Raw genomic sequence first — 21,415 nt, forward strand, 5'->3', positions numbered from 1 at the left:
CATTTGCGCAAGCAAGTCAATAACCCAATAGGACGATGTTGTCACGTGACGCAACCATTTAAATGTCAGCTGTCATACGTCAATCGTATTTTTGAAAGTGAAAAAAGGTGCAAGTTGGGTGTTTAATAACGAAAAATGTTGGTAAATGGGACAAGAACGTGTACGAAGACCTTGTTACAAACGGTCGCAAGGTCGGTAGTTGCCTGTCACACTCGAAATGTCACGTACGTACAAGGACAAGAACCGGAGCCCAAAGTCCGGGAATATTTTTATTATATAGATCACCAAGGAATGGTATACGAGGTAAAATCTAAGAGATAAACCCCAAAATTGATGAAAACAGTTGTTTTTAGATGACTCAAAAATGAAGAATTTCACCTCTTGCTTCAAGGAGAAGAAATTTCTGCAATTTTTTTTCAATCAGTTGAAACTAAACAACACAGACAGGTATAAGGAGTTTCCTTACTTGTCTATCTGTGGAAAAGAACGAAACTTCGTACGTTGCGACGATTTTCCTGTTGTTTTTACAAACGTAATTAGTAAAAATTTGAAAGATGGCTCTGTGGAAACACACTTAGCATACAATCATGCTGGAGATTTACTCTCACACAAGTTTGAACCCAATAAAATCATCATGATACCGGATACTGGTAGAGTGTATCACCCAGCGTCTCAAAGAACAGGTTCCATAGGGTTAGTCAGGTCAAAACTTGCAATCGAATTCAGCAAATATTTTACTTTCAATAATGGCGAAAGCAACCCACCTACACATTTCACTTTTAACGACGTCACGTACGAGCTAGACAACGCTTGGTACTTAAAACACAAATAAACAACTTCAATTTACTTGTTAAAAAGTTCTGAAATACATTAGGTACTCAAGAAATTCTGTAAACATATTTAATAAACTTTATATTGCACGTTGCTTTTGATTGTTTGCCAATATATAAAAATATCTAAAATTACACAACTATTTTAACAGCCTTGCTCAAAGCACAATTGTCATGTGAAAAAATATTGCTAAATAAAATAAAAATTTTGATAATAAGTAAAACAAAAATTGTACTCCTAGGCAAAATTTAGAAAACAAAAATCGCCGGTCATGATTCATTCTCCGAATCCGGACTTGGTGGACGACCTAAAGGTTTAAGGCTTCCTGGAAGAACCCAAGAAAAACCGCACTTTGATCCATCTTCGGTGTTTTGTGTCAACATCGTGCTCCTTGCTTGTTCGTGCACTTCTGGGTTATAAGGCTCGAATATGAGATAGTGCTTGTCTTCGTTAGACGGTTCATCATAAATGTGTTCTTGGCTGGATTTGGCTATATCTCTGACTTTACTCTTAAAGGCCTCTTGATTATTGGTGAACCTGTAACTTTTTTTAAGTCTAGTGTGCAGGAAATGAGCGCCACTCACAAATCGGCTGCTTCAGTGTTGACAGCGTGGGGGACACTGGCGCCTACATTGTAAAAAATCCAGTGTATATATTTCAAAACTTGCCAGATATGTTGTTCGGTCTTATTCCAAGTCGGAAACGCCTTTAAAAGGTGAACTTCATTAGTTTGTGGATGTATCACAGGATGGAATATTTCTGACAGAAACGTCACTTTCTACATGGAAAAATGAATATTAGAGACTAAGAATGAGTGATTAGGTAGACATACAGGGTGTTCACTATCAGGGAAATTTTCATCTAAAACTATATTAAAACGAAAAATCCCGTCTTCATAAGGGCCACTTCTGACAAAAATCACACCAAACCATACTTGAAATAATCAAATAAATAATAACGTGTAAACGAATCCATCTGGTTACTTACGAAATGGGTTTTCTCTGGACGGAATTACATAGACACCTTGTATATTCTCAGTCTGAATCATTTTGCTAAAAATAAATAAGTGAAACAAAGGTCAATTTGGCCAGGAACTTAATTACTATTCAGCCAAGATGACATACTCCTGATGGAACTTTTTGTACATTTTATTAAGATCTTCATTCTGACGACCGAATAAATTTTCCTTGTGTTCTACAGATATAACTTTTCTGAGTGATCCTTGTCGTGTAAACGTTTCCGCAGTGTCTTTCTGCAAAAAAAAGAAAATTTTCTGTTGGTGAATAACCTAGTTTTAATATGTCACCTTGGATGATCTCACAGCAGCGTGCATTGTTAATATTCTTCAATAATCAATTTTTTTGCTAACATTGTTGTAATGAATTACTGATAACACCCATTATCCGTTGTTATCATGGTTTATTGTTATATTATAGTAACAGACATCTGATAAAAATTAACCACATTGACAGATGACAACTCGATTTGACAGCGATGGCAGGTGTATTAAGGTGGGTAGGCAACCAAATAATCAAATTAGTGTAGTACTGTATGGATATAAAAAATTGGTACGAACACCCAGACAAAAAATATTGGAATACAACTTTTTGCAACATTGTTTATTTAAATAGGTACACATAGAAACATTGCTTATAATAATAATTTAAATTATTAATTTAAATATTAGGAGTAGATAATAAGTTCAGCACGATACTGACAATAACCATTTGGTTGAGAATTTATTTTATTGAATTAGATATACATATCATCATATTTGTAAGAACTGATCATCAATCATGTGGAAGTGTGACAACGAGAATGGCAACTCCATCAGCTACAGCGTTGTCCAGATGCGCGTTTAGTGTAATCACTAGATGTGCATTATTTTTTAAAGTATCGTCATCCAGAGGTTTCCCACTTGAAGAAATGGTCCATTGGGAGTTATTTTCGTTGGGTGTTAGAATAAAATTATCGGTATAACCAGCGAGTGTGACTTCGACGTATTTTGGGTCAGCAGCCTTGACAACAATAAGATCGCCAGTGACTTCAGGTGTACCGTCTTCACGTAAGTCATACTGAGCGTTGTAGGAGGCTTCCTCGAATAAGGGAACAGGTTCTTTTACGTGATCTGGAAGAAACAGAATGAGTGCAGCAGTTCCTACACCGGTTTCTCCAGATAAGACAGCTCCCAAAGTTATAACAAGTTCTGTGTACACGTTTAGGATGTCGTCGTCCAACTTGTTAATTACTGTTATATCCCACGATTTGGTGTTACTATTAAATTCTGCTTGAAAATTGTCTTCGTATTCTAAAAAGTTACGTCATTTTGAATACTGGAAGGGAATAGCTAATTGTGCTCTACTTACGACCTATCACTTTTACCACAGTGTCACTTGCTTGATCACTGACAATAGTTATGGGTACTACGTCTGGAATAGTTACAATATCTGGACCAGACTCGTTGGGGGTATAAGTAGCTTTATAGTAACTCTCTGAGAATAGTGGCACATTTCCCGTTTTTTCTGGCATTTTTATAGCTATAATTGTTGAAGAGGTATCGCTTGAATCACTTATGACAGCATTCAACACTATAAATATTTCTACATTTTGATCAATAATAGCTGGATTAAGAGGGTTTGCGACTTCTAATATACATACTCCTGTGGCTTCATAAATTATATTGAAATAGTTCGTATATGCTATAAGTAGTAATTAAGTATTTAATTTTGTGGTTACGTGTATGATCTAAGTACTTACGTCCTTCCATTCTAATTAAAACTAAACTTGGATCACTTGCGTCAATAGTAATCGTTTTTCCATCAGTAGACGTTACTGTATCAGAGTCTGAGTCATACTTGAACTCATATAGCGGACTTGAAAATTTAGGTGGCAGCGCAATAGCTGACGGTACTTCAATTACTACGGTAGCACTTGTTTTACGAGGAACTCCATCTATAGAAGCTTCAAGCGTAAGTACAATTTCGTTGTACGAATGAACATCATCGATATCGCCTGTTAACGTTATTGTATATGGACTAGCAACAGATAATTTAAACTTGTCTTCCAGTCCTACAATTTACCTGTTGTGTATCCAGATCGGTTAAGTGTGGTTTCTGTTCTTACCGGTTGGTGTGACCAAAACAACTGTTGTAGAATCTAAATAATTTCCACTGAGTTCAATCGCTTCGTTTATTTTGACAACATCTGGATCGTTGTCAACGTCGTAGCTACCCGTATAATATACTTGTGTGAAGGCTGCTGGAGTAACTTCTTTCGGAAGTTCTACAACTAGAGCAGCTGTACCCACTTCGGTAACTGCTGGATCCGTAGCCTGCAGAGTTAATACAATATCGACTTCACCTAGAATTGTTTTGAGATCCAAATTGTTCTTCAGACTAACGGTAACACTCTTGTCGTCGTTAAGTACAGCATTGAAAAACTGCGAATTTGCTGCAAATAATTAACATTAACCACGATCATAACAAATCAGAAGTGTAGCATGTGGTGTGTGTCGTGTGTTGGGTAAAAATGACTCGTATTTACTTCCTCCCAAAGTTACAGAAATATCTTCACTGATTCCGTCATTTAGGCTAATTTGGTCCCCATCAATCATGAACGTATCCACTCTATCTCCGTCTTTTTCTTCTCCCAAGACATAATTTCCTACATAGAATGTATTTTTAAATTGAGGAGGTATTCCGGCTTCTTTCGCAGGTAGATTTATTAAAACTGTAGCAAAACCATCGTAGACTAATACCAGACTTGCATCCAAAACCAGAAGAATATCTACTTCACTATCAATGACACTCTGCTCTAGGTTCTTTGCAATGATAATGCTGTAGGTGTCATCTTCATCGTTTCGGTTCACTTTGAAGTTGTCACTGTGTGCTACAACGTTTAGCTTCCATAAAAGCGTCCTGGTTCACCTAATTTTACTTACTTCCTTCCATAATGATGACTGCTGCCGCCATTTCAGCGTTAGTGACTCTAATAGTTTGTCCTTTCTGGTCTATAGAATGAGTGTCACCTTCGACAATGTACGAAAACACGAAAGAAGGGTTGTTAAATTTTAAAGTTTTGGGTATGTCGAGGTGCGGTAGTTTTAGTTCTATCACAGCGGTCTCTACATCGTCTGTCGATCCCTCAAGGGAAACTTGTAGGGTCAGTAGTACTTCTTGGTGCTGACTGATTACGTCGTCTCCTAATGGTTTTTTAACCGTAATTTGTGGATCAGCATCCAGAGTAAAGTCAAAATTTTCGGAATAAGCTACAAACAATAATAATTATTCTCTAGTATGTGTGTATTTGTTGTGCTTTTCCATTGAAAATAGTGGGTTGTTGTAACTAGGTATATCAAATCTTTAAGTAGGTAGGTACTCATGCACTATCAACAAAGACAACATTTATGTTTTCTGTTGCAGTTAATTGTATAGGTCCGTCAGACAATGTTACTGTGTTTTCATCTCCATTACTTTCGTATTCAGCACTGTAAATAGCGTTCAAAAATTTCGGGGTTGTTACTACTGCAGGTAGTTCTATAATCAAAGTCTCTGTAGTTACGATACTACTAGATGATCCCGGGATATGAGCTTGAAGACTTAGTATTAGATCTTCACCACTCTGTAATACATCGTCGGGTAGGTTTTGAATTACAGTCACCGTCCACTGATGATCATTACTAGGATCTTGCTGAAGTTCATAGTTATCCGTAACGGCGAACGAGAAACAAGAGTTGATGATACAGCGCTAGAAAAGTGTAAGCCTGTGTAGTTCCCGATCTGGTGTACTTATTTTAGAACGTAGTTGTCTTTGTGATTGTTCAGTAGTTATGTGAGTATAGTTATAGCGTACGGTTGTTTCCAAGTCGACTATATTGAAGTTGTCCAAATGTAGTGTGTGTTGATCCTCATAAAGTGTGCTAATTCTGATCATTTGATTGTGTCGTTGTTGGTGGTTTTTGTCCTCGCGCTGACTTGTTTTAGAACGCAGAGTTGTCTCTGTTGTATTATCACCACTCCACCTTCCGAGAAAGTAACATCCACTGCTTGGTCTTGCGGCGAATCAATAGTAATATTTTGTTCAATCATGGTAACTACGCCATTGTTGTTTTCGTCAACTTCCTACTTAGCTCTATAGTACGCTTTTGAAAATTTTGGTATTACAGTTTGAAGTGATATTATGAGGATGCTTAATCCAGTTTCGGTGGAATCTGGTTGATTTGCTTCTATGTTGAGAATAACGTCGTCTCCTTGAGTTATAACATCGTCGGGTAGATCTTTGACTAAAGTTACTTGACAAATGTGAGTACCATCATCACAAGAAATGCTAAAGCAATCGGAATCTGCGAAGAGCATTGATTGCACATGAATAAAAAAATGAGTGAAGTCATTTGTTTCAAGTGATTGTGGTATGTGTGAGTGTTTCGTGTGTAAATGTATGAAATTTTGTGTGTTTGTAAGACTCACTTTCACTGTCGAGAAAGTTAACAACGGTACCATCTCCACCAGCTACGTTTATAATGTCTGTCATTTCCAGGGTGTTTGGGTTGGTATCAGTTTTGTATGTTGCTGTGTAATAAGGTTTATCAAAGATTGGTGCCTCGGCAGCTGCGGGTAGTGCTATAATTAAAGTACTATAACCGGGTTCTACATCTGCGCCTGTAACTGTTGCGGATAACGTAAGGACGATATCCCCTCCTTCTGTTACTTGTTCCCAATATTTTAAGACGTCTACTGTCCACCCATCAGTGTCCTTAATTAAGGTGAAGTATCCAGTATCTGAAAAATTTTGAACAATATTTTTTTAGAGAAAAAAATTACTCTTGACTGTGTTCGTATGTGGCTGGAGTGTTACTGTGTGTGTAGTGTTTGTATTATTAAAACATCATCTTTTTTTACTGTTTCTAGTGGTTTGTTAAGTGTTGTATTCGTGTTCGTATGTTTATTGTTACAAGTGTTGCTCAACTTACTGTCAACTATAACAATATCCACAGTTTCATCCGTCTGTACTATATTTATAGGTCCGTTTGTTAACTCTACTGTATCTTTAACACCTGCCTCATCGACCTTATATTGTCCTCTGTAGTTAGCTTCTACAAATCTCGGTACTTCTAGAACCGGAGGCAATTTTACAATCACAACTCCGAATCCTTCATGCTCTTCTGAATTTTCGTCAGTAACTGTTGCGTGTAAAGTTAAAGTTATATCTTCTCCCTTTTTCAAGATCTCGTCCTGCAGTGGACTGTCTGCCTTCAAAGTCCATACACCGTCGACGTTTGCTATACTAAAGTGATCATCTACGAAAACGCAACAAAAAAGCATAGCGTATTGAAGCAAGCAAAATTGAAGAAACTCACCGCCCTCCAGCTTGACATCAAGATTGCTTGCCTGTTGTGTAATTGCAATTTCTTGTCCGGCGTCTAGTGCAAGAGAAGGATTTCCGTCACCATCCACTGAATATGTGGCTGTGTAGTAAGGTGCTGTAAATTTGGGAATAATGACGACGACATTACTTGGAAGCTTGACAATGATGGCCGATTCGCTACTTTCAGAACCTAGTTTTACCGTTAGTGTTAAAGTCATCATAGATTCGGATGCTGATTCCACTGGTGTATTTGTAACTGATATTGCGACTATGTTTGTGGTTTTGTCGTATTCAGCTTTGAAGTATGTTTCTAAAAAGTGAATTTGATAAGGAATTGCTAAAAGAAATTGTTGGTGTTGTACCATCACTTAGAGATACTTCGGTTTGGTCTGAGTCACTAGTAGTGACAACAATTTCTTTTGAAGGGTCGTCGGGTGTTATGGCGGGGTTGCCGCCATCATTAGAGTATGTAAATGCGTATATAAGCTCCGAAAATGTTGGAATGTCGGGTTGACTGAAGTCATTGTCCTTTTTAATTACGACTGTAGCTGTGCCAGTGTTAAACGGGTCAGTTTCATCCTAAAATTAGAGACATTTGTTTTAAATTTCTTAGAAAATATACAAAAATTAACATAAATTTAATAATTGCGTATTATAATTTATAAAACCATTTAAAGGATAATAAAGAGAAGTTATAATAAATCTTACAGTTGCGGTGATCATCAGTGTCAAATCTTTGTCGTATCTCACATATTGCTTAACTTTCAAAACTGCATGATACTGCCTGCTTGGCAAAGCTTTAAAGTCCAATGCAAAGTATTCTGGGGGATCAACAGTGAAGGTCATCTTTGTGTTGGAAAAGTCGATATCTTCAGCAATTATTTCTATATCGCCAAAATTTGTAAGATCTATGTTTGGTACCAGCGGCATTGGCATTACGTAGGTGTAGGTATCTTGTGTAAATGTGGGAGCATGATTATTGGTATCTTGTACATATAGTGCTATAGTCTAAAACATAATACAGTTTAATTTGTTTTGTTTTTTAGTGTCAGTCTGAAATTATTAAAAGGAAACTCACAAGTGGATAAGTTGTGCCGTCACATGTTATCGACAGGGTTCGAAAAATACAAAGCGAGGAGGCAGGTGCCTGGTTTCTTTGATCTTCTTCATAGTTATTTTTGAAATAATCATTGGTTTTTATACTCAAAGTTGAACCGTCGGCTGTAACATCTATGTATTTGGCGCCTTCTTCCTCGGTGTCCGCCTCCAGTTCTGTATATTTAGATTATACATATTAGATACATGTATGAACCGATCTTAATTTGTTATAAATTTTAACTTACGAAGATCTCCTCTATATGTAAATTCTAAGTTTAAAGAGCCAATGTCATCGATTGGGTCAGTAGCAATAATAGCAGTATTCCATGCTATAATATTACCAGGATCGTCTACATCGCATTTTGTAACTATAAAATTAAAAATGTATGGTAGATTAACTTGTTCTTGGAAACAATATCTACTGTTCTTATATAATGAAAAATTCCACTAGATGCTAATTACGAAGTTCGATAGAATGTTTTGTCTCAGATAATATCTCAAATTTCTGGATATCGACAATTTGGACTAGCCATATGGTTTTTCAAATACTAAAATTGTCTCCTCACTTTTGTATTTTTAATCCAATTGAACTGATTTAAAGTGATCTCACAATAAGGACTAGGAAATACAACAATTACCCTCAGAGCCCTCCCGATCATGTTCATCGGAACCTTCCGCTAATTAGTCCTATTGATTATATTCTTTTATTTCTAGTTATTGTGCGTATCTTGTATACAGATGTCGTTTATATTGTATTTCTAAGTTTATATTATAAGTTTTTCTACTTTATACTTTATCGCATTTTCTGACTAAAAATGAAAAATATATATGGTAGATTAACTTGTTTTTGGAAACAATATCTGCTGTTCTTGTACAATGAAAAGTTCCATTAGATGCTGAATTAAAGAAGTCAGTAAGTTGAATTTTTTACCTCGAATATTGTCTCAAATTTCTGAATATCGATAACTTAGCCTAGCTATAAGGTTTTCGAATACTGAAATTACCTTCTTACTTCTGTACTTTTAGTCCAATTAAATTGATTTAGAGTGACCTCAACATAATAAGAGTCTTCTCTTAATAGATACTACTGATTAGACTTTTTTATTGTTGTTTATAATGCGTATCTTGTGTAGACGCATCGTTTATACTGTATTTATACGTTTATATGTTACTCTAGTTTGTAAATAATTTTTTGTTTTCTAAGCTTCAATTTTCTCACTTAAAATCGCTATCTGTGGATCTTATTATTTCATTATATGACCTTATAGATCAAAATTATTTTCAAAATTTAACAAACATGTAAATTAAGTTAAACGCCCGTCACATTTAACAGAGACAGTCTTTGGACCCTAATTCCTGAAACTAAAATTACCTTACCTTGCGAGTAACACCTAGCAAGAACAAAACTAAAAATAAAAAGAGTAATTTTTCGTCTCATGATGCACAACACTTTAACTGCGCATCTACAAAAACAACTCTCTACTGAGTAAAACTAGAAATGGGTCGAAGTTTAAATACTTATTAATCTAATCGATAAAGATATTCATTTTTGAGTGGATAAAATAACTAAAACATAAATTACGACACTCTCGTAGTGAAATCAGATATAAGTATTTTTTCTATAGCAAACGTTAAAGACTGCTTTGTTCTATGCAGAACGAAAGGATAACTAAACACTTTAACCACAACAGGAGTTATTAAATAAAGGTTAATTCCAGTATGGTATTCTATGGTTCTGCGGCCATCTGGTTTTGAGGGTGGTGACTGCGTCCTTCGTGACGGCTGGTAATTCCTCGACAAAAGCAGAAGCATCAATAAAACATGCAGAATATTTTGTTGGAGAAAACGAAGACACTATTCTGTGTCCAGAAGATACTTTTTTTTGAGACACTTGGTAGATCCTGCATTTGTAAAACGTACTGGGAATTGAACAATCTATAATCGTCCAACTTGTCGTTTTTGAAAGGACCAAACTGGATTAAATTTAGAGACAGTTTTTCAAAGTAAAGGAATTTATTTGTGAGTAAAGATAATCATTATTCACATAAATTTGTTTTAACTTTTGCTTTTGTTTCAAGCAATAACTTTATTAATACGGTCCATTGACGACACTACTCGACAAGATTGACAATGATGACCGATTCGCTACTTTCAGAACCGAGGGTTACCGTTAGTATCAAAGTCATCACACAATCGGATACTGAGTCTACTGGTGTATCTGTAACCGAGATTGTGACTTTGTTTATTGTTTTGTCATAGTCAGCTTTGAAATATGTGTCTAAAAAGTGATTTTGATTAGGAATGGCTAAAATAAAGTTCTGGTGTTATACCATCACTTATAGTTACGTCAGTTTGCTCTGAGTCACTAGTAGTAACCACAATTTCTTGTGCGGGGTCGTCGGGTGTTATGACGGGGTTGCCGCCATCACTAGAGTAATTAAACGCGTACATAATCTCTGAAAATGTTGGAACTTCAGGTTGACTCAAGTCATTGTCCTTCTTAATTACGACTGTAGCTATGCCAGTGTTAAACGGGTCAGTTTCATCCTAAAATTACAAAAAAGTTTTCAAATTTTTTACAGAGTACAGAAAAATGTAGGTATATAAATTTAATATTTTCGTATTATAATTTACAAAACCATTTAAAGATTGATAAAGAGAAGTTATAATAAATCTTACAGTTGCGGTGATCGTCAGTGTCAAATCTTTGTCGTATCTCACAAATTGTGTAACCTTCAAAACTGCATGATACTGCCTGCTTGGCAAAGCTTTAAAGTCCAATGCAAAGTATTCTGGGGGATCAACAGTAAAGGTCAGCTTTGTGTTGGAAAAGTCGATATCTTCGGCAATTATTTCTACTTCCCCAAAATTTGTAAGATCTATGTTTGGTACCAGCGGCATCGGCATTACGTAGGTGTAGGTATCTTGTGTAAATGTGGGAGCATGATTGTTGGTGTCTTGTACATATAGTTGTATATTCTAAAACAAAATACAATTTAATTTGTTTTGTTTTTAATGTCAGCCAGAAATTATTAAAAGGGAACTTACAAGTGGATAAGTTGTGCCGTCACATGTTATCGACAGGGTTCGATAAATAACAAACGTGGAAGCAGGTGCCTGGTCTTTTTGATCTTCTTCATAATTATTTCTGAAATAATCATTGGTTTTTATACTCAAAGTTGAACCGTCGGCTGTAACATCTATGTATTTGGCCCCTTCTTCCTCGGTGTCCGCCACCACTTCTGTATATTTAGATATATTATGTATATGTATGAACGGATCCTAATTTGTTTTAAATTTTAACTTACGAAGATCTCCTCTATATGTAAATTGTACGTTTAAGCTGTCCGAGTCTTTGACTGGATAAAGTTCAATAATAGCACTATTCCAATCTAGAATACCTTCAGGGTCATCAATGTCGCATTTTGTATTAGCTAAAAATAAAAAAAAAAATGGATGATAGATTAACTTATTCTTGGAAACAATATCTCCTGTTCTTGTACAATGGAAGATGCTAATCATATGGTTTTTCAAATATTAAAATTACCTCCTTATTTTTGTATCTTTATTCCAATTGAATTGATTTAAAGTGGTCCCAAAACAAGAATCATAAAATATAACGACTACATTAAGGACTCTTTCGTTGAAATAGGCCAAAATTATTTTCAAATTTGAACAAACATGATGCCAATTGTCTTTAGACTCTAATTTCTGAAAGTGCTTTACCTTGAGAGGAGCATCTAGCAAGAAGAGCACTAAGAATAAAAAGGGTTATTTTTTGTTTCATGGTGCACAACACTTTAACTGAAGAACACACTCTAGACTGAGTAAAGCTAGGAAATGGGCCGAAGTTTAAATACTCTTTAATCTAATTGATTAAAAAAAAATAATAACTAATTTTTAATTAACTCTTTGTTTCTACTAGATAAAATCGAATTATCTACTATCAGAAACACAAATTGCAACACTACATAATGAAATCAGATCAGTCATATTTATTTTTAATGCATTTATTAGAAAATTCCACTCACTATTTTTTATCCGATTAAAAACAAGCATTTTCCTCATAACAACCAATGAAATAATTATTTTGGTGATAATATCCACTAGTGAAAATTACAGCGGATTTTTTTTTTGACAGCTCAACTGCGATGACTTGTGGTATTACTTACGAAAAAATTGGTCGATAGTTATTTCGACAAGACTTCCCTCGCCCCCGAAGTACAGTGCCACAAATACCGCTTCTTTGAAAAATTAAAAAAATTGATTTTGCGAATTTGTATTCAATAAAACAAACACAAGAGTATGTTATTTTATGAAATTTATTATAAACATTTTTGAGATGCCATGACATTGATAGGGAGACTGGGCAAATTTTCGTTACCGTTTTAATACAATCGGTCCGGTAGTTTTGGAGATTATCTGCCTAATAAAAACCTGAACAGACGACACACATATTGAGCCACGACACCTAATTTTTCGTACTGTATGGGTCATGAAATGTCAAGAAAACATAAAAGTAGCTAGTCGCCCCTCAATAGACCCGATTACAATACTTTCTTTGCTTACGCTCACGAAGTAAAAATAAAATTCACAAAATTAAATTTTATAATTTTTCGAACATTTTGTATTTCATACAACGTGTATTTCCACAACACCGAAAACACAAAATATTTGTCGACACGTTTCGCCAACCACGTTGGAATTATCTAAAAACTAAACTATGCATTTGTTCGACTGTACTTCAAGGGCGAGGGAAGGTGTGTATAAGTAACCCTGGACCACATTTTTGTTCAAAATTCAGTGATGCAACACAAGTTTGTTTATATATTTATATATATATAAAGTATGTGTGCGGGAAGTTCGACCTCCCGCATCCTGCTGAATGCGCGAAAGTCATCAAAAAAGGTCATGAGTGAAAAACATATTTTTACATCACGTTATCAACGGGAACAAAGCTATCTGAGCAATATGCGTAGTGTTAAAAATATTAATATTTATACGTCGGAAGAATGTCACGTAGACAGTTGTTTGATTTGAATGAGTTTATCGCCTCCAAACCGATGACTAAAATTATTGATAAACCTCAATTGAACAAAATATTCTGAATGTTGTTATTATAATTATATAATTCTTATCTTATCATTATTTTACTATTATAAAGACGAACGTATTCTCACATTTTCGATTCTTAATTTTATCAGTAATAAATTGACCGATTCATTAATTTTTTTGAGTCACCGTGTATAACCAAATCTAAAAAATATGAATGCATTGATAAGTTACAAGTGTAGTCTGATTTTAGTTTTGCACATTTTCAAAACAATTTATTCGGCAAAATTTAAGGAGATAAGTAAATATATTTTGATTAAACATTTATTATGCTTATCATAACTGTAAAAGATCTGCAAGATTTCAGAGCATTCGGTTTTCCAAATTCAAACTTAAATTGCAAAGTATTGTTTCATAATTTTGATTTTTTTTTTTTCTAAAAGTCTGGACGTTTTGGGTAAAAACATGTTATTTTATACAATTTAAAACCCATTTACTTTGTACAATTTTGAAGTGACTCCATTATATTATTGGTGGGGACGATTAGACAGATTTTGATTCGTTGATTGGTGGTGGTATATTTTCTTGGAAAAAATGAAGACATCAGAAGAAGATACAATTTTTTTTGAGATACTTGATAGATCCTGGATGTGTAAAAGGTACTGGAGAAGAACTGGGAGTTGAACAATCTACAATTGCCCAAGTTGTTGTTTTCGGAAGCACCAAACTGGATTAAATTTACAGACAAATAGTGGAAAACAATTTCTTACAGTAATAAAAATCTTTTTTATTTAAGTCGATATACGTAGCAACATTGTAAAAGGAAAACTTTATTAATACGGTCCATTGACGACGACACTACTCGACAAGATTGACAATGATGACCGATTCGCTACTTTCAGAACCGAGGGTTACTGTTAGTGTCAAAGTCATCACACATTCGGATACTGAATCCACTGGTGTATCTGTAACCGAGATTGTGACTTTGTTTGTTGTTTTGTCATAGTCAGCTTTGAAATATGTGTCTAAAAAGTGATTTTGATTAGGAATGGCTAAAATAAAGTTCTGGTGTTATACCATCACTTATAGTAACGTCAGTTTGCTCTGAGTCGCTAGTAGTAACCACAATTTTTTGTGCGGGGTCGTCGGGTGTTATGACGGGGTTGCCGCCATCACTAGAGTAATTAAACGCGTACATAATCTCTGAAAATGTTGGAACTTCAGGTTGACTCAAGTCATAGTCCTTCTTAATTACGACTGTAGCTGTGCCAGTGTTAAACGGGTCAGTTTCATCCTAAAATTACAAAAAAGTTTTCAAATTTTTTACAGAGTACAGAAAAATGTAGGTATATAAATTTAATATTTTCGTATTATAATTTACAAAACCATTTAAAGATTGATAAAGAGAAGTTATAATAAATCTTACAGTTGCGGTGATCGTCAGTGTCAAATCTTTGTCGTATCTCACAAATTGTGTAACCTTCAAAACTGCATGATACTGCCTGCTTGGCAAAGCTTTAAAGTCCAATGCAAAGTATTCTGGGGGATCAACAGTGAAGGTCATCTTTGTGTTGGAAAAGTCGATATCTTCGGCAATTATTTCTACTTCCCCAAAATTTGTAAGATCTATGTTTGGTACCAGCGGCATCGGCATTACGTAGGTGTAGGTATCTTGTGTAAATGTGGGAGCATGGTTGTTGGTGTCTTGTACATATAGTCCTATACTCTAAAAGATAATACAGTTTAATTTGTTTTATTCTTAGTGTCAGTCTGAAATTATTAAAAGGAAACTCACAAATTGATAAGTTGTGCCGTCACATGTTATCGACAGAGTTCGATAAATAGTAAACGAAGAGGCAGGTGCCTGATCTCTTTGATCTTCTTCATAATTATTTCTGAAATAATCATTGGTTTTTATACTCAAAGTTGAACCGTCGGCTGTAATATCTATGTATTTGGCCCCTTCTTCCTCGGTATCCGCCACCAGTTCTGTATATTTAGATTATACATATTATATACATGTATGAACCGATCTTAATTTGTTATAAATTTTAACTTACGAAGATCTCCTCTATATGTAAATTGTACGTTTACGCTGTCCGAATCTTTGACTGGATTAAGAGCAATAATACCACTAGTCCAATCTAGAATATATTCAGGGTCATCAATGTCGCATTTTGTATTAGCTAAAAATAAAAAAAAATGGATGATAGATTAACTTATTCTTGGAAACAATATCTGTGGTTCTTGTACAATGAAAGATGCTAATCATATGGTTTTTCAAATATTAAAATTACCTCCTTATTTTTGTATCTTTATTCCAATTGAATTGATTTAAAGTGGTCCCAAAACAAGAATCATAAAATATAACGACTACATTAAGGACTCTTTCGTTGAAATAGACCAAAATTATTTTCAAATTTGAACATACATGATACCAATTGTCTTTAGAAACTAGAGTCTTCTAGTTTCTAAAAGTGCTTTACCTTGAGAGGAGCATCTAGCAAGAAGAGCACTAAGAATAAAAAGGGTTATTTTTTGTTTCATGGTGCACAACACTTTAACTGAAGAACACACTCTAGACTGAGTAAAGCTAGGAAATGGGCCGAAGTTTAAATACTCTTTAATCTAATTGATTAAAAAAAAATAATAACTAATTTTTAATTAACTCTTTGTTTCTAGTAGATAAAATCAAATTATCTACTATCAGAAACACAAATTGCAACACTAAGTAATGAAATCAGATCAGTCATATTTATTTTTAATGCATTTATTAGAAAATTCCACTCGCTATTTTTTATCCGATTAAAAACAAGCATTTTCCTCATAACAACCAATGAAATAATTATTTTGGTGATAAAATCCACTAGTGAAAATTACAGCGGATTTTTTTTTGACAGCTCAACTGCGATGACTTGTGGTATTACTTACGAAAAAATTTTTCGAAAGTTATTTCGACAGGACTTCCCTCGCCCCCGAAATACTGTGCCACAAATACCGCTTCTTTGAAAAATTAAAAAAAATGATTTTGCGAATTTGTATTCAATTAAACAAACACAAGAGTTTACTATTTTATGAAATTTGTTATAAACATTTTTGAGATGCCATGACATTCATAGGGAGACTGGGCAAATTTTCGTTACCGTTTTAATACAATCGGTCCGGTAGTTTTGGAGATTATCTGCCTAATAAAAATCTGAACAGACGACACACAGATTGAGCCACGACACCTAATTTTTCGTACTCTATGGGTCATTAAATGTCAAGAAAACATAAAAGTAGCTAGTCGCCCCCCAAAAGACCCCATTACAATACTTTCTTTGCTTACGCTCAGGAAGTAAAAATAAAATTCGCAAAATTAAATTTTATAATTTTTCGAACATTTTGTATTTTATACAACGTGTATTTCCACAACACGGAAAACACAAAATATTTGTCGACACGTTTCGCCAACCACCTTGGAATTATCTAGACAAACCTAAACTATGCATTTGTTCGACTGTATTTCAAGGACGAGGGAAGGTGTGTATAAGTAACCCTAGACCACATTTTTGTTCAAAATTCAGTGATGCAACACAAATTGGTTTATATATTTATATATATAAAGTATGCGTGCGGGAAGTTCGACCTCCCGCATCCTGCTGAATGCGCGAAAGTCATCAAAAAAGGTCATGAGTGGAAAACATATTTTTACATCACATTATCAACGGGAACAAAGCTATCTGCCCAATATGCGTAGTGTTAAAAATATTAATACTTATACATCGGAAGAATGTCACGTAGACAGTTGTTTGATTTGAATGAGTTTATCGCCTCCAAACCGGTGACTAAAATTATTCATAAACCTCAATTGAACAAAATATTCTGAATGTTGTTATTATAATTATATAATTCTTATCTTATCATTATTTTACTATTATAAAGACGAGCGTATTCTCACATTTTCGATTCTTAATTTTATCGATAATAAATTGACCGATTCATTAATTTTTTTGAGTCACCGTGTATAACCAAATCTAAGAAATATCAATGCATTGATAAGTTACAAGTGTAGTCTGATAATATTTTGCACATTTTCAAAAGAATTTATTCGGCAAAATTTAAGCAGATAAGTAAATATATTTTGATTAAACATTTATTATGCTTATCATAACTGTAAAACATCTGCAAGATTTCAGAGCATTCGGTTTTCCAAATTCAAAATTAAATTGCAAAGTTTTGTTTCATAATTTTGATTTTTTTGTTCTAAAAGTCTGGACGTTTTGGGTAAAAACATGTTATTTTATACAATTTAAAACCCATGTACTTTGTACAAATTTGAAGTGACTCCATTATATTATTGGTGGGGACGATTAGACAAATTTTGATTCGTTGATTGGTGGTGGTATATTTTCTTGGAGAAAATGAAGACATCAGAAGAAGATACAATTTTTTTTTGAGATACTTGGTAGATCCTGGATATGTAAAAGGTACTGGAGAAGAACTGGGAGTTGAACAATCTACATTTGCCCAAGTTGTTGTTTTCGGAAGCACCAAACTGGATTAAATTTACAGACAAATAGTGGAAAACAATTTCTTACAGTAATAAAAATCTTTTTTATTTAAGTCGATATACGTAGCAACATTGTAAAAGGAAAACTTTATTAATCCGGTCCATTGATGTCGACACTACTTGGAAGCTTGACAATGATGACCGATTCGCTACTTTCAGAACCGAGGGTTACCGTTAGTGTCAAAGTCATCATACATTCGGATACTGAGTCCACTGGTGTATCTGTAACCGAGATTGTGACTTTGTTTGTTGTTTTGTCATAGTCAGCTTTGAAATATGTGTCTAAAAAGTGATTTTGATTAGGAAGGGCTAAAATAAAGTTCTGGTGTTATACCATCACTTATAGTAACGTCAGTTTGCTCTGAGTCACTAGTAGTAACTACAATTTCTTGTGTGGGGTCGTCGGGTGTTATGACGGGGTTGCCGCCATCACTAGAGTAATTAAACGCGTACATAATCTCTGAAAATGTTGGAACTTCAGGTTGACTCAAGTCAGTATCCTTCTGAATTATAACTGTCGCTGCGGCAGTGTTGAACGGGTCAGTTTCATCCTACAAAAAAGTTTTCAAATTTCTTACAGAGTACAGAAAAATGTATATAAATTTCATAGTTTCGTATTATAATTTACAAAACCATTTAAAGATTGATAAAGACAAGTTATAATAAATCTTACAGTTGCGGTGATGGTCAGTGTCAAATCTTTGTCGTATCTCACATATTGTGTAACCTTCAAAACTGCATGATACTGCCTGCTTGGCAAAGCTTTAAAGTCCAATGCAAAATATTCTGGGGGATCAACAGTGAAGGTCATCTTTGTGTTGGAAAAGTCGACGTCTTCGGCAATTATTTCTATTTCACCAAAATTTGTAAGATCTATGTTTGGTACCAGCGGCATCGGCATTACGTAGGTGTAGGTATCTTGTGTAAATGTGGGAGCATGATTATTGGTATCTTGTACGTATAGTGCTATCATCTAAAACATAATACAGTTTAATTTGTTTTGTTTTTTAGTGTCAGTCTGAAATTATTAAAAGGAAACTTACAAATGGATAAGTTGTGCCGTCACATGTTATCGACAGGGTTCGATAAATAGTAAACGAGGAGGCAGGTGCCTGGTCTTTTTGATCGTCTTCATAATTATTTCTGAAATAATCATTGGTTTTTATACTCAAAGTTGAACCGTCGGCTGTAACATCGATGTATTTGGCGCCTTCTTCCTCGGTGTCCGCCACCACTTCTGTATATTTAGATATATTATATACATGTATGAATTGGTCTTATTTGTTCTAAATTTTAACTTACGAAGATCTCCTCTATATGGAAATTCTAAGTCTAAGTTGTCAGAGTCTTTCATTGGATCAACAACAATAACAGCAACATCCCATCCTAGAATACCCTCAGGGTCGTCTATGTCGCATTTTGTATTAGCTAAAAATAAAAAAATGGATGATAGATTAACTTGGTTTTCGAAACAAATTCTGCTGTTCCTGTGCAATGAAACTTACAGACTTTGATAGGATGTTTTGTTTTAAATTTCTGAATATCGATAATTTGGACTAATCATTGGGTTTTTCAAATACTAAAATTACCCTCTTACTTTTGTATTTTTACTCCAATTAAATTGATTTACAGTGGTCCCCAAACAAGAATCGTAAAATATAACAACTAATTCAAGGACTCTTTCGTTCATACCTAAGTTTATATTATGTTTTTCTACTCTGTGAACAACTTTTTGAAATAGACCAAAATTATTTTCAAATTTAAACAAACATGATGCCAATTGTCTTTAGACTCTAATTTCTGAAAGTGCTTTACCTTGAGAGGAGCATCTAGCAAGAAGAGCACTAAGAATAAAAAGGGTTATTTTTTGTTTCATGGTGTACAACACTTTAACTAAAAAAACACACTCTAGGCTGAGTAAAGCTAGGAATTGGGCCGAAGTTTAAATACTCTTTAATCTAATTGATTATAATAACTAATTTTTAATTAAGTCTTTGTTTCTAGTAGATAAAATGAAATTATCTCCTATCAGAAACACAAATTGCAACACTAAATAATGAAATCAGATCAGTCATATTTATTTTTAATGTATTTATTAGAAAATTCCACTCACTATTTTTTATCCGATCAAAAACAAGCATTTTCCTCATAACAACCAATGAAATAATTATTTTGGTGATAAAATGTGTGACTTGTGGTATTACTTACGAAAAAATTGGTCGAAAGTTATTTCGACAGGACTTCCCTCGCCTCCTAAATACAGTGCCACAAATCCCGCTTCTTTGAAAAATAAAAAAAAATGATTTTGCGAATTTGTATTCAATAAAACAAATACAAGAGTATGCTATTTTATGAAATTTATTATAAAAATTTTTGAGATGCCTTGACATTTTGGTCACATAAACAAAAATAGAGGTAAGAGGTCCACTAATAGTGTTCTGTCACGGAAATTTTTATATTTTAAATACCATCATTTCCTACATTGTAGCTTTCAGTTCTTATACATTTTTAAATATAATCCTGAGGTGTAATAAATGTAAGCCATGGTAGGATGGTATTTTAAAAACCATAAACCACCATTCACTATTCACTGTGTTTTACCCTTATCGGGACAATGCATTTTATATGTGTACCTGAGCAAATAAAAAAAAAATAAGAGTAATTTTAATAGTAAAAATTTTTGTTTAAGGTATGTTACGAGCCCTAACAACTAAATGTTCGGACACGTATTCTTTTATACAAAAAAATGTAATTTAATGAAAAAAAATGTATTTTACAAAAACAAAACTAGAGTAATATATAAGTAGGTATCTTTAATGCAATATTCTCAACAAAAATTGTAATATTATTAACTTAACAAAATTATGACACAACAAGAAGCTGATATGAACGAATAAACTTGGCAACTAAATATTCGGACATGAGTATTTTTTTTTACTTAGTATGGTGTAACATCTCCTTTTGCTTTGATTACTGCGCGTATCCTTGCAGGCATAGTACTTACAAGACTTCTGCAGTATTCAGGAGTAAAACTTGCCCAAACTTCGTCGATTTTTGCTGTTCGTTGGGGGTTGTTGCGCAAAACGGATTTTGTGTCGTGCCAAAGTGTCTCAATGACATTTAAGTCAGGGCTGTTCGCAGGCCATGAAAGGACTCTTATATCATGATCCCCAAACCATTTCTTAGTACTTTTTGCGGTATGACATGATGCACCGTCCTGTTGAAAAATATAATCGTTGTCCGGATACAGTTTTTCAACAGAGGGCAACAAACTGTTTTCTAAAATTTGTTGGTATTTCATGGCGTTAATAGTCGTTTCCACCAATTCATAATTCCCCAACCCTTTAGCTGACATGCATTCCCACACCATTATTCCTTTAGGAAACTTTACAGTTCGTTTTAAACAGTCTTTATTGAACGCTTCACTTTTTGATCTTATCACTCTTCTCCGCAAATCTCCCACGCACACATCAAATTTTGACTCGTCACTAAAAATGACCTTTGACCAATCTTCCAAGG

The 21,415-nt window shown here is 34.2% G+C and overlaps 4 protein-coding genes across 12 annotated transcripts; 1 reads left to right on the forward strand and 3 right to left on the reverse strand.

Moving 5' to 3' along the window:
* Positions 1–37: 37 nt before the first annotated feature.
* LOC135133500 (UPF0598 protein CG30010) lies at positions 38–920 on the forward strand. Its single transcript, XM_064061936.1, has 2 exons — positions 38–294; positions 344–920. The coding sequence occupies exons 1-2, from the start codon at positions 136–138 to the stop codon at positions 830–832; spliced, it is 648 nt and encodes a 215-aa protein (XP_063918006.1). The 5' UTR covers positions 38–135; the 3' UTR covers positions 833–920.
* Positions 898–2,311, reverse strand: Peo (pendolino). Its single transcript, XM_064061933.1, has 6 exons — positions 2,138–2,311; positions 1,935–2,083; positions 1,819–1,883; positions 1,664–1,764; positions 1,416–1,609; positions 898–1,368 (listed from the first exon to the last, which is right to left on the reverse strand). Exons 1-6 carry the CDS (start codon positions 2,162–2,164, stop codon positions 1,101–1,103), a joined length of 804 nt encoding a protein of 267 aa, XP_063918003.1. The 5' UTR covers positions 2,165–2,311; the 3' UTR covers positions 898–1,100.
* A 246-nt stretch (positions 2,312–2,557) lies between these two features.
* LOC135133483 (protocadherin Fat 1-like) lies at positions 2,558–19,821 on the reverse strand. 9 transcript variants are annotated; one of them, XM_064061905.1, is made up of 12 exons: positions 19,712–19,821; positions 19,199–19,324; positions 8,273–8,466; positions 7,903–8,202; positions 7,557–7,773; positions 7,187–7,504; positions 6,800–7,126; positions 6,297–6,608; positions 3,955–4,281; positions 3,589–3,900; positions 3,198–3,530; positions 2,558–3,139 (listed from the first exon to the last, which is right to left on the reverse strand). In XM_064061905.1, the coding sequence occupies exons 1-12, from the start codon at positions 19,770–19,772 to the stop codon at positions 2,622–2,624; spliced, it is 3,345 nt and encodes a 1,114-aa protein (XP_063917975.1). In that variant the 5' UTR covers positions 19,773–19,821; the 3' UTR covers positions 2,558–2,621. The 9 variants fall into 9 exon arrangements, with proteins under 9 accessions (XP_063917975.1, XP_063917980.1, XP_063917977.1 ...); XM_064061910.1 differs by lacking the exons at positions 7,903–8,202; positions 8,273–8,466 and adding exons at positions 10,972–11,271; positions 15,140–15,333; XM_064061907.1 differs by lacking the exon at positions 8,273–8,466 and adding an exon at positions 18,940–19,133.
* Positions 4,290–6,185, reverse strand: LOC135133804 (uncharacterized). The gene is made up of 5 exons (XM_064062327.1): positions 5,994–6,185; positions 5,805–5,951; positions 5,217–5,577; positions 4,772–5,098; positions 4,290–4,719 (listed from the first exon to the last, which is right to left on the reverse strand). The coding sequence occupies exons 1-5, from the start codon at positions 6,183–6,185 to the stop codon at positions 4,298–4,300; spliced, it is 1,449 nt and encodes a 482-aa protein (XP_063918397.1). The 3' UTR covers positions 4,290–4,297.
* Positions 19,822–21,415: the final 1,594 nt, after the last annotated feature.

This window comes from Zophobas morio, unplaced genomic scaffold, assembly GCF_036711695.1.
Source record: "Zophobas morio isolate AGI-343-1 ecotype UQ-CSIRO unplaced genomic scaffold, CSIRO_AGI_Zmor_V1 ptg000022l, whole genome shotgun sequence".
Lineage (NCBI taxonomy): Eukaryota > Metazoa > Arthropoda > Insecta > Coleoptera > Tenebrionidae > Zophobas > Zophobas morio.

Bases quoted from the DNA above. Each gene is read 5' to 3' on its own strand.
- LOC135133500 (XM_064061936.1), top strand. From the start codon at position 136: ATGTTGGTAAATGGGACAAGAACGTGTACGAAGACCTTGTTACAAACG. The intron at 295-343 runs GTATACGAGGTA...TGATGAAAACAG, and splicing joins ATATAGATCACCAAGGAATG to TTGTTTTTAGATGACTCAAA.
- Peo (XM_064061933.1), bottom strand. From the start codon at position 2,164: ATGCACGCTGCTGTGAGATCATCCAAG. The intron at 1,884-1,934 runs GTAATTAAGTTC...ATTTATTTTTAG, and splicing joins TATGTCATCTTGGCTGAATA to CAAAATGATTCAGACTGAGA. The intron at 1,369-1,415 runs GTGAGTGGCGCT...AAAAAGTTACAG, and splicing joins AACACTGAAGCAGCCGATTT to GTTCACCAATAATCAAGAGG.
- LOC135133804 (XM_064062327.1), bottom strand. From the start codon at position 6,185: ATGCTCTTCGCAGATTCCGATTGCTTTAGCATTTCTTGTGATGATGGT. The intron at 5,578-5,804 runs GTCAGCGCGAGG...ACACTTTTCTAG, and splicing joins AACTCTGCGTTCTAAAACAA to CGCTGTATCATCAACTCTTG. The intron at 5,099-5,216 runs GTGCATGAGTAC...TATTGTTTGTAG, and splicing joins AAATGTTGTCTTTGTTGATA to CTTATTCCGAAAATTTTGAC.
- LOC135133483 (XM_064061905.1), bottom strand. From the start codon at position 19,772: ATGAAACAAAAAATAACCCTTTTTATTCTTAGTGCTCTTCTTGCTAGA. The intron at 4,282-6,296 runs GTGAGTCTTACA...AATTATTTGCAG, and splicing joins TAACTTTCTCGACAGTGAAA to CAAATTCGCAGTTTTTCAAT. The intron at 3,140-3,197 runs GTAAGTAGAGCA...GTAACTTTTTAG, and splicing joins TGTGGTAAAAGTGATAGGTC to AATACGAAGACAATTTTCAA.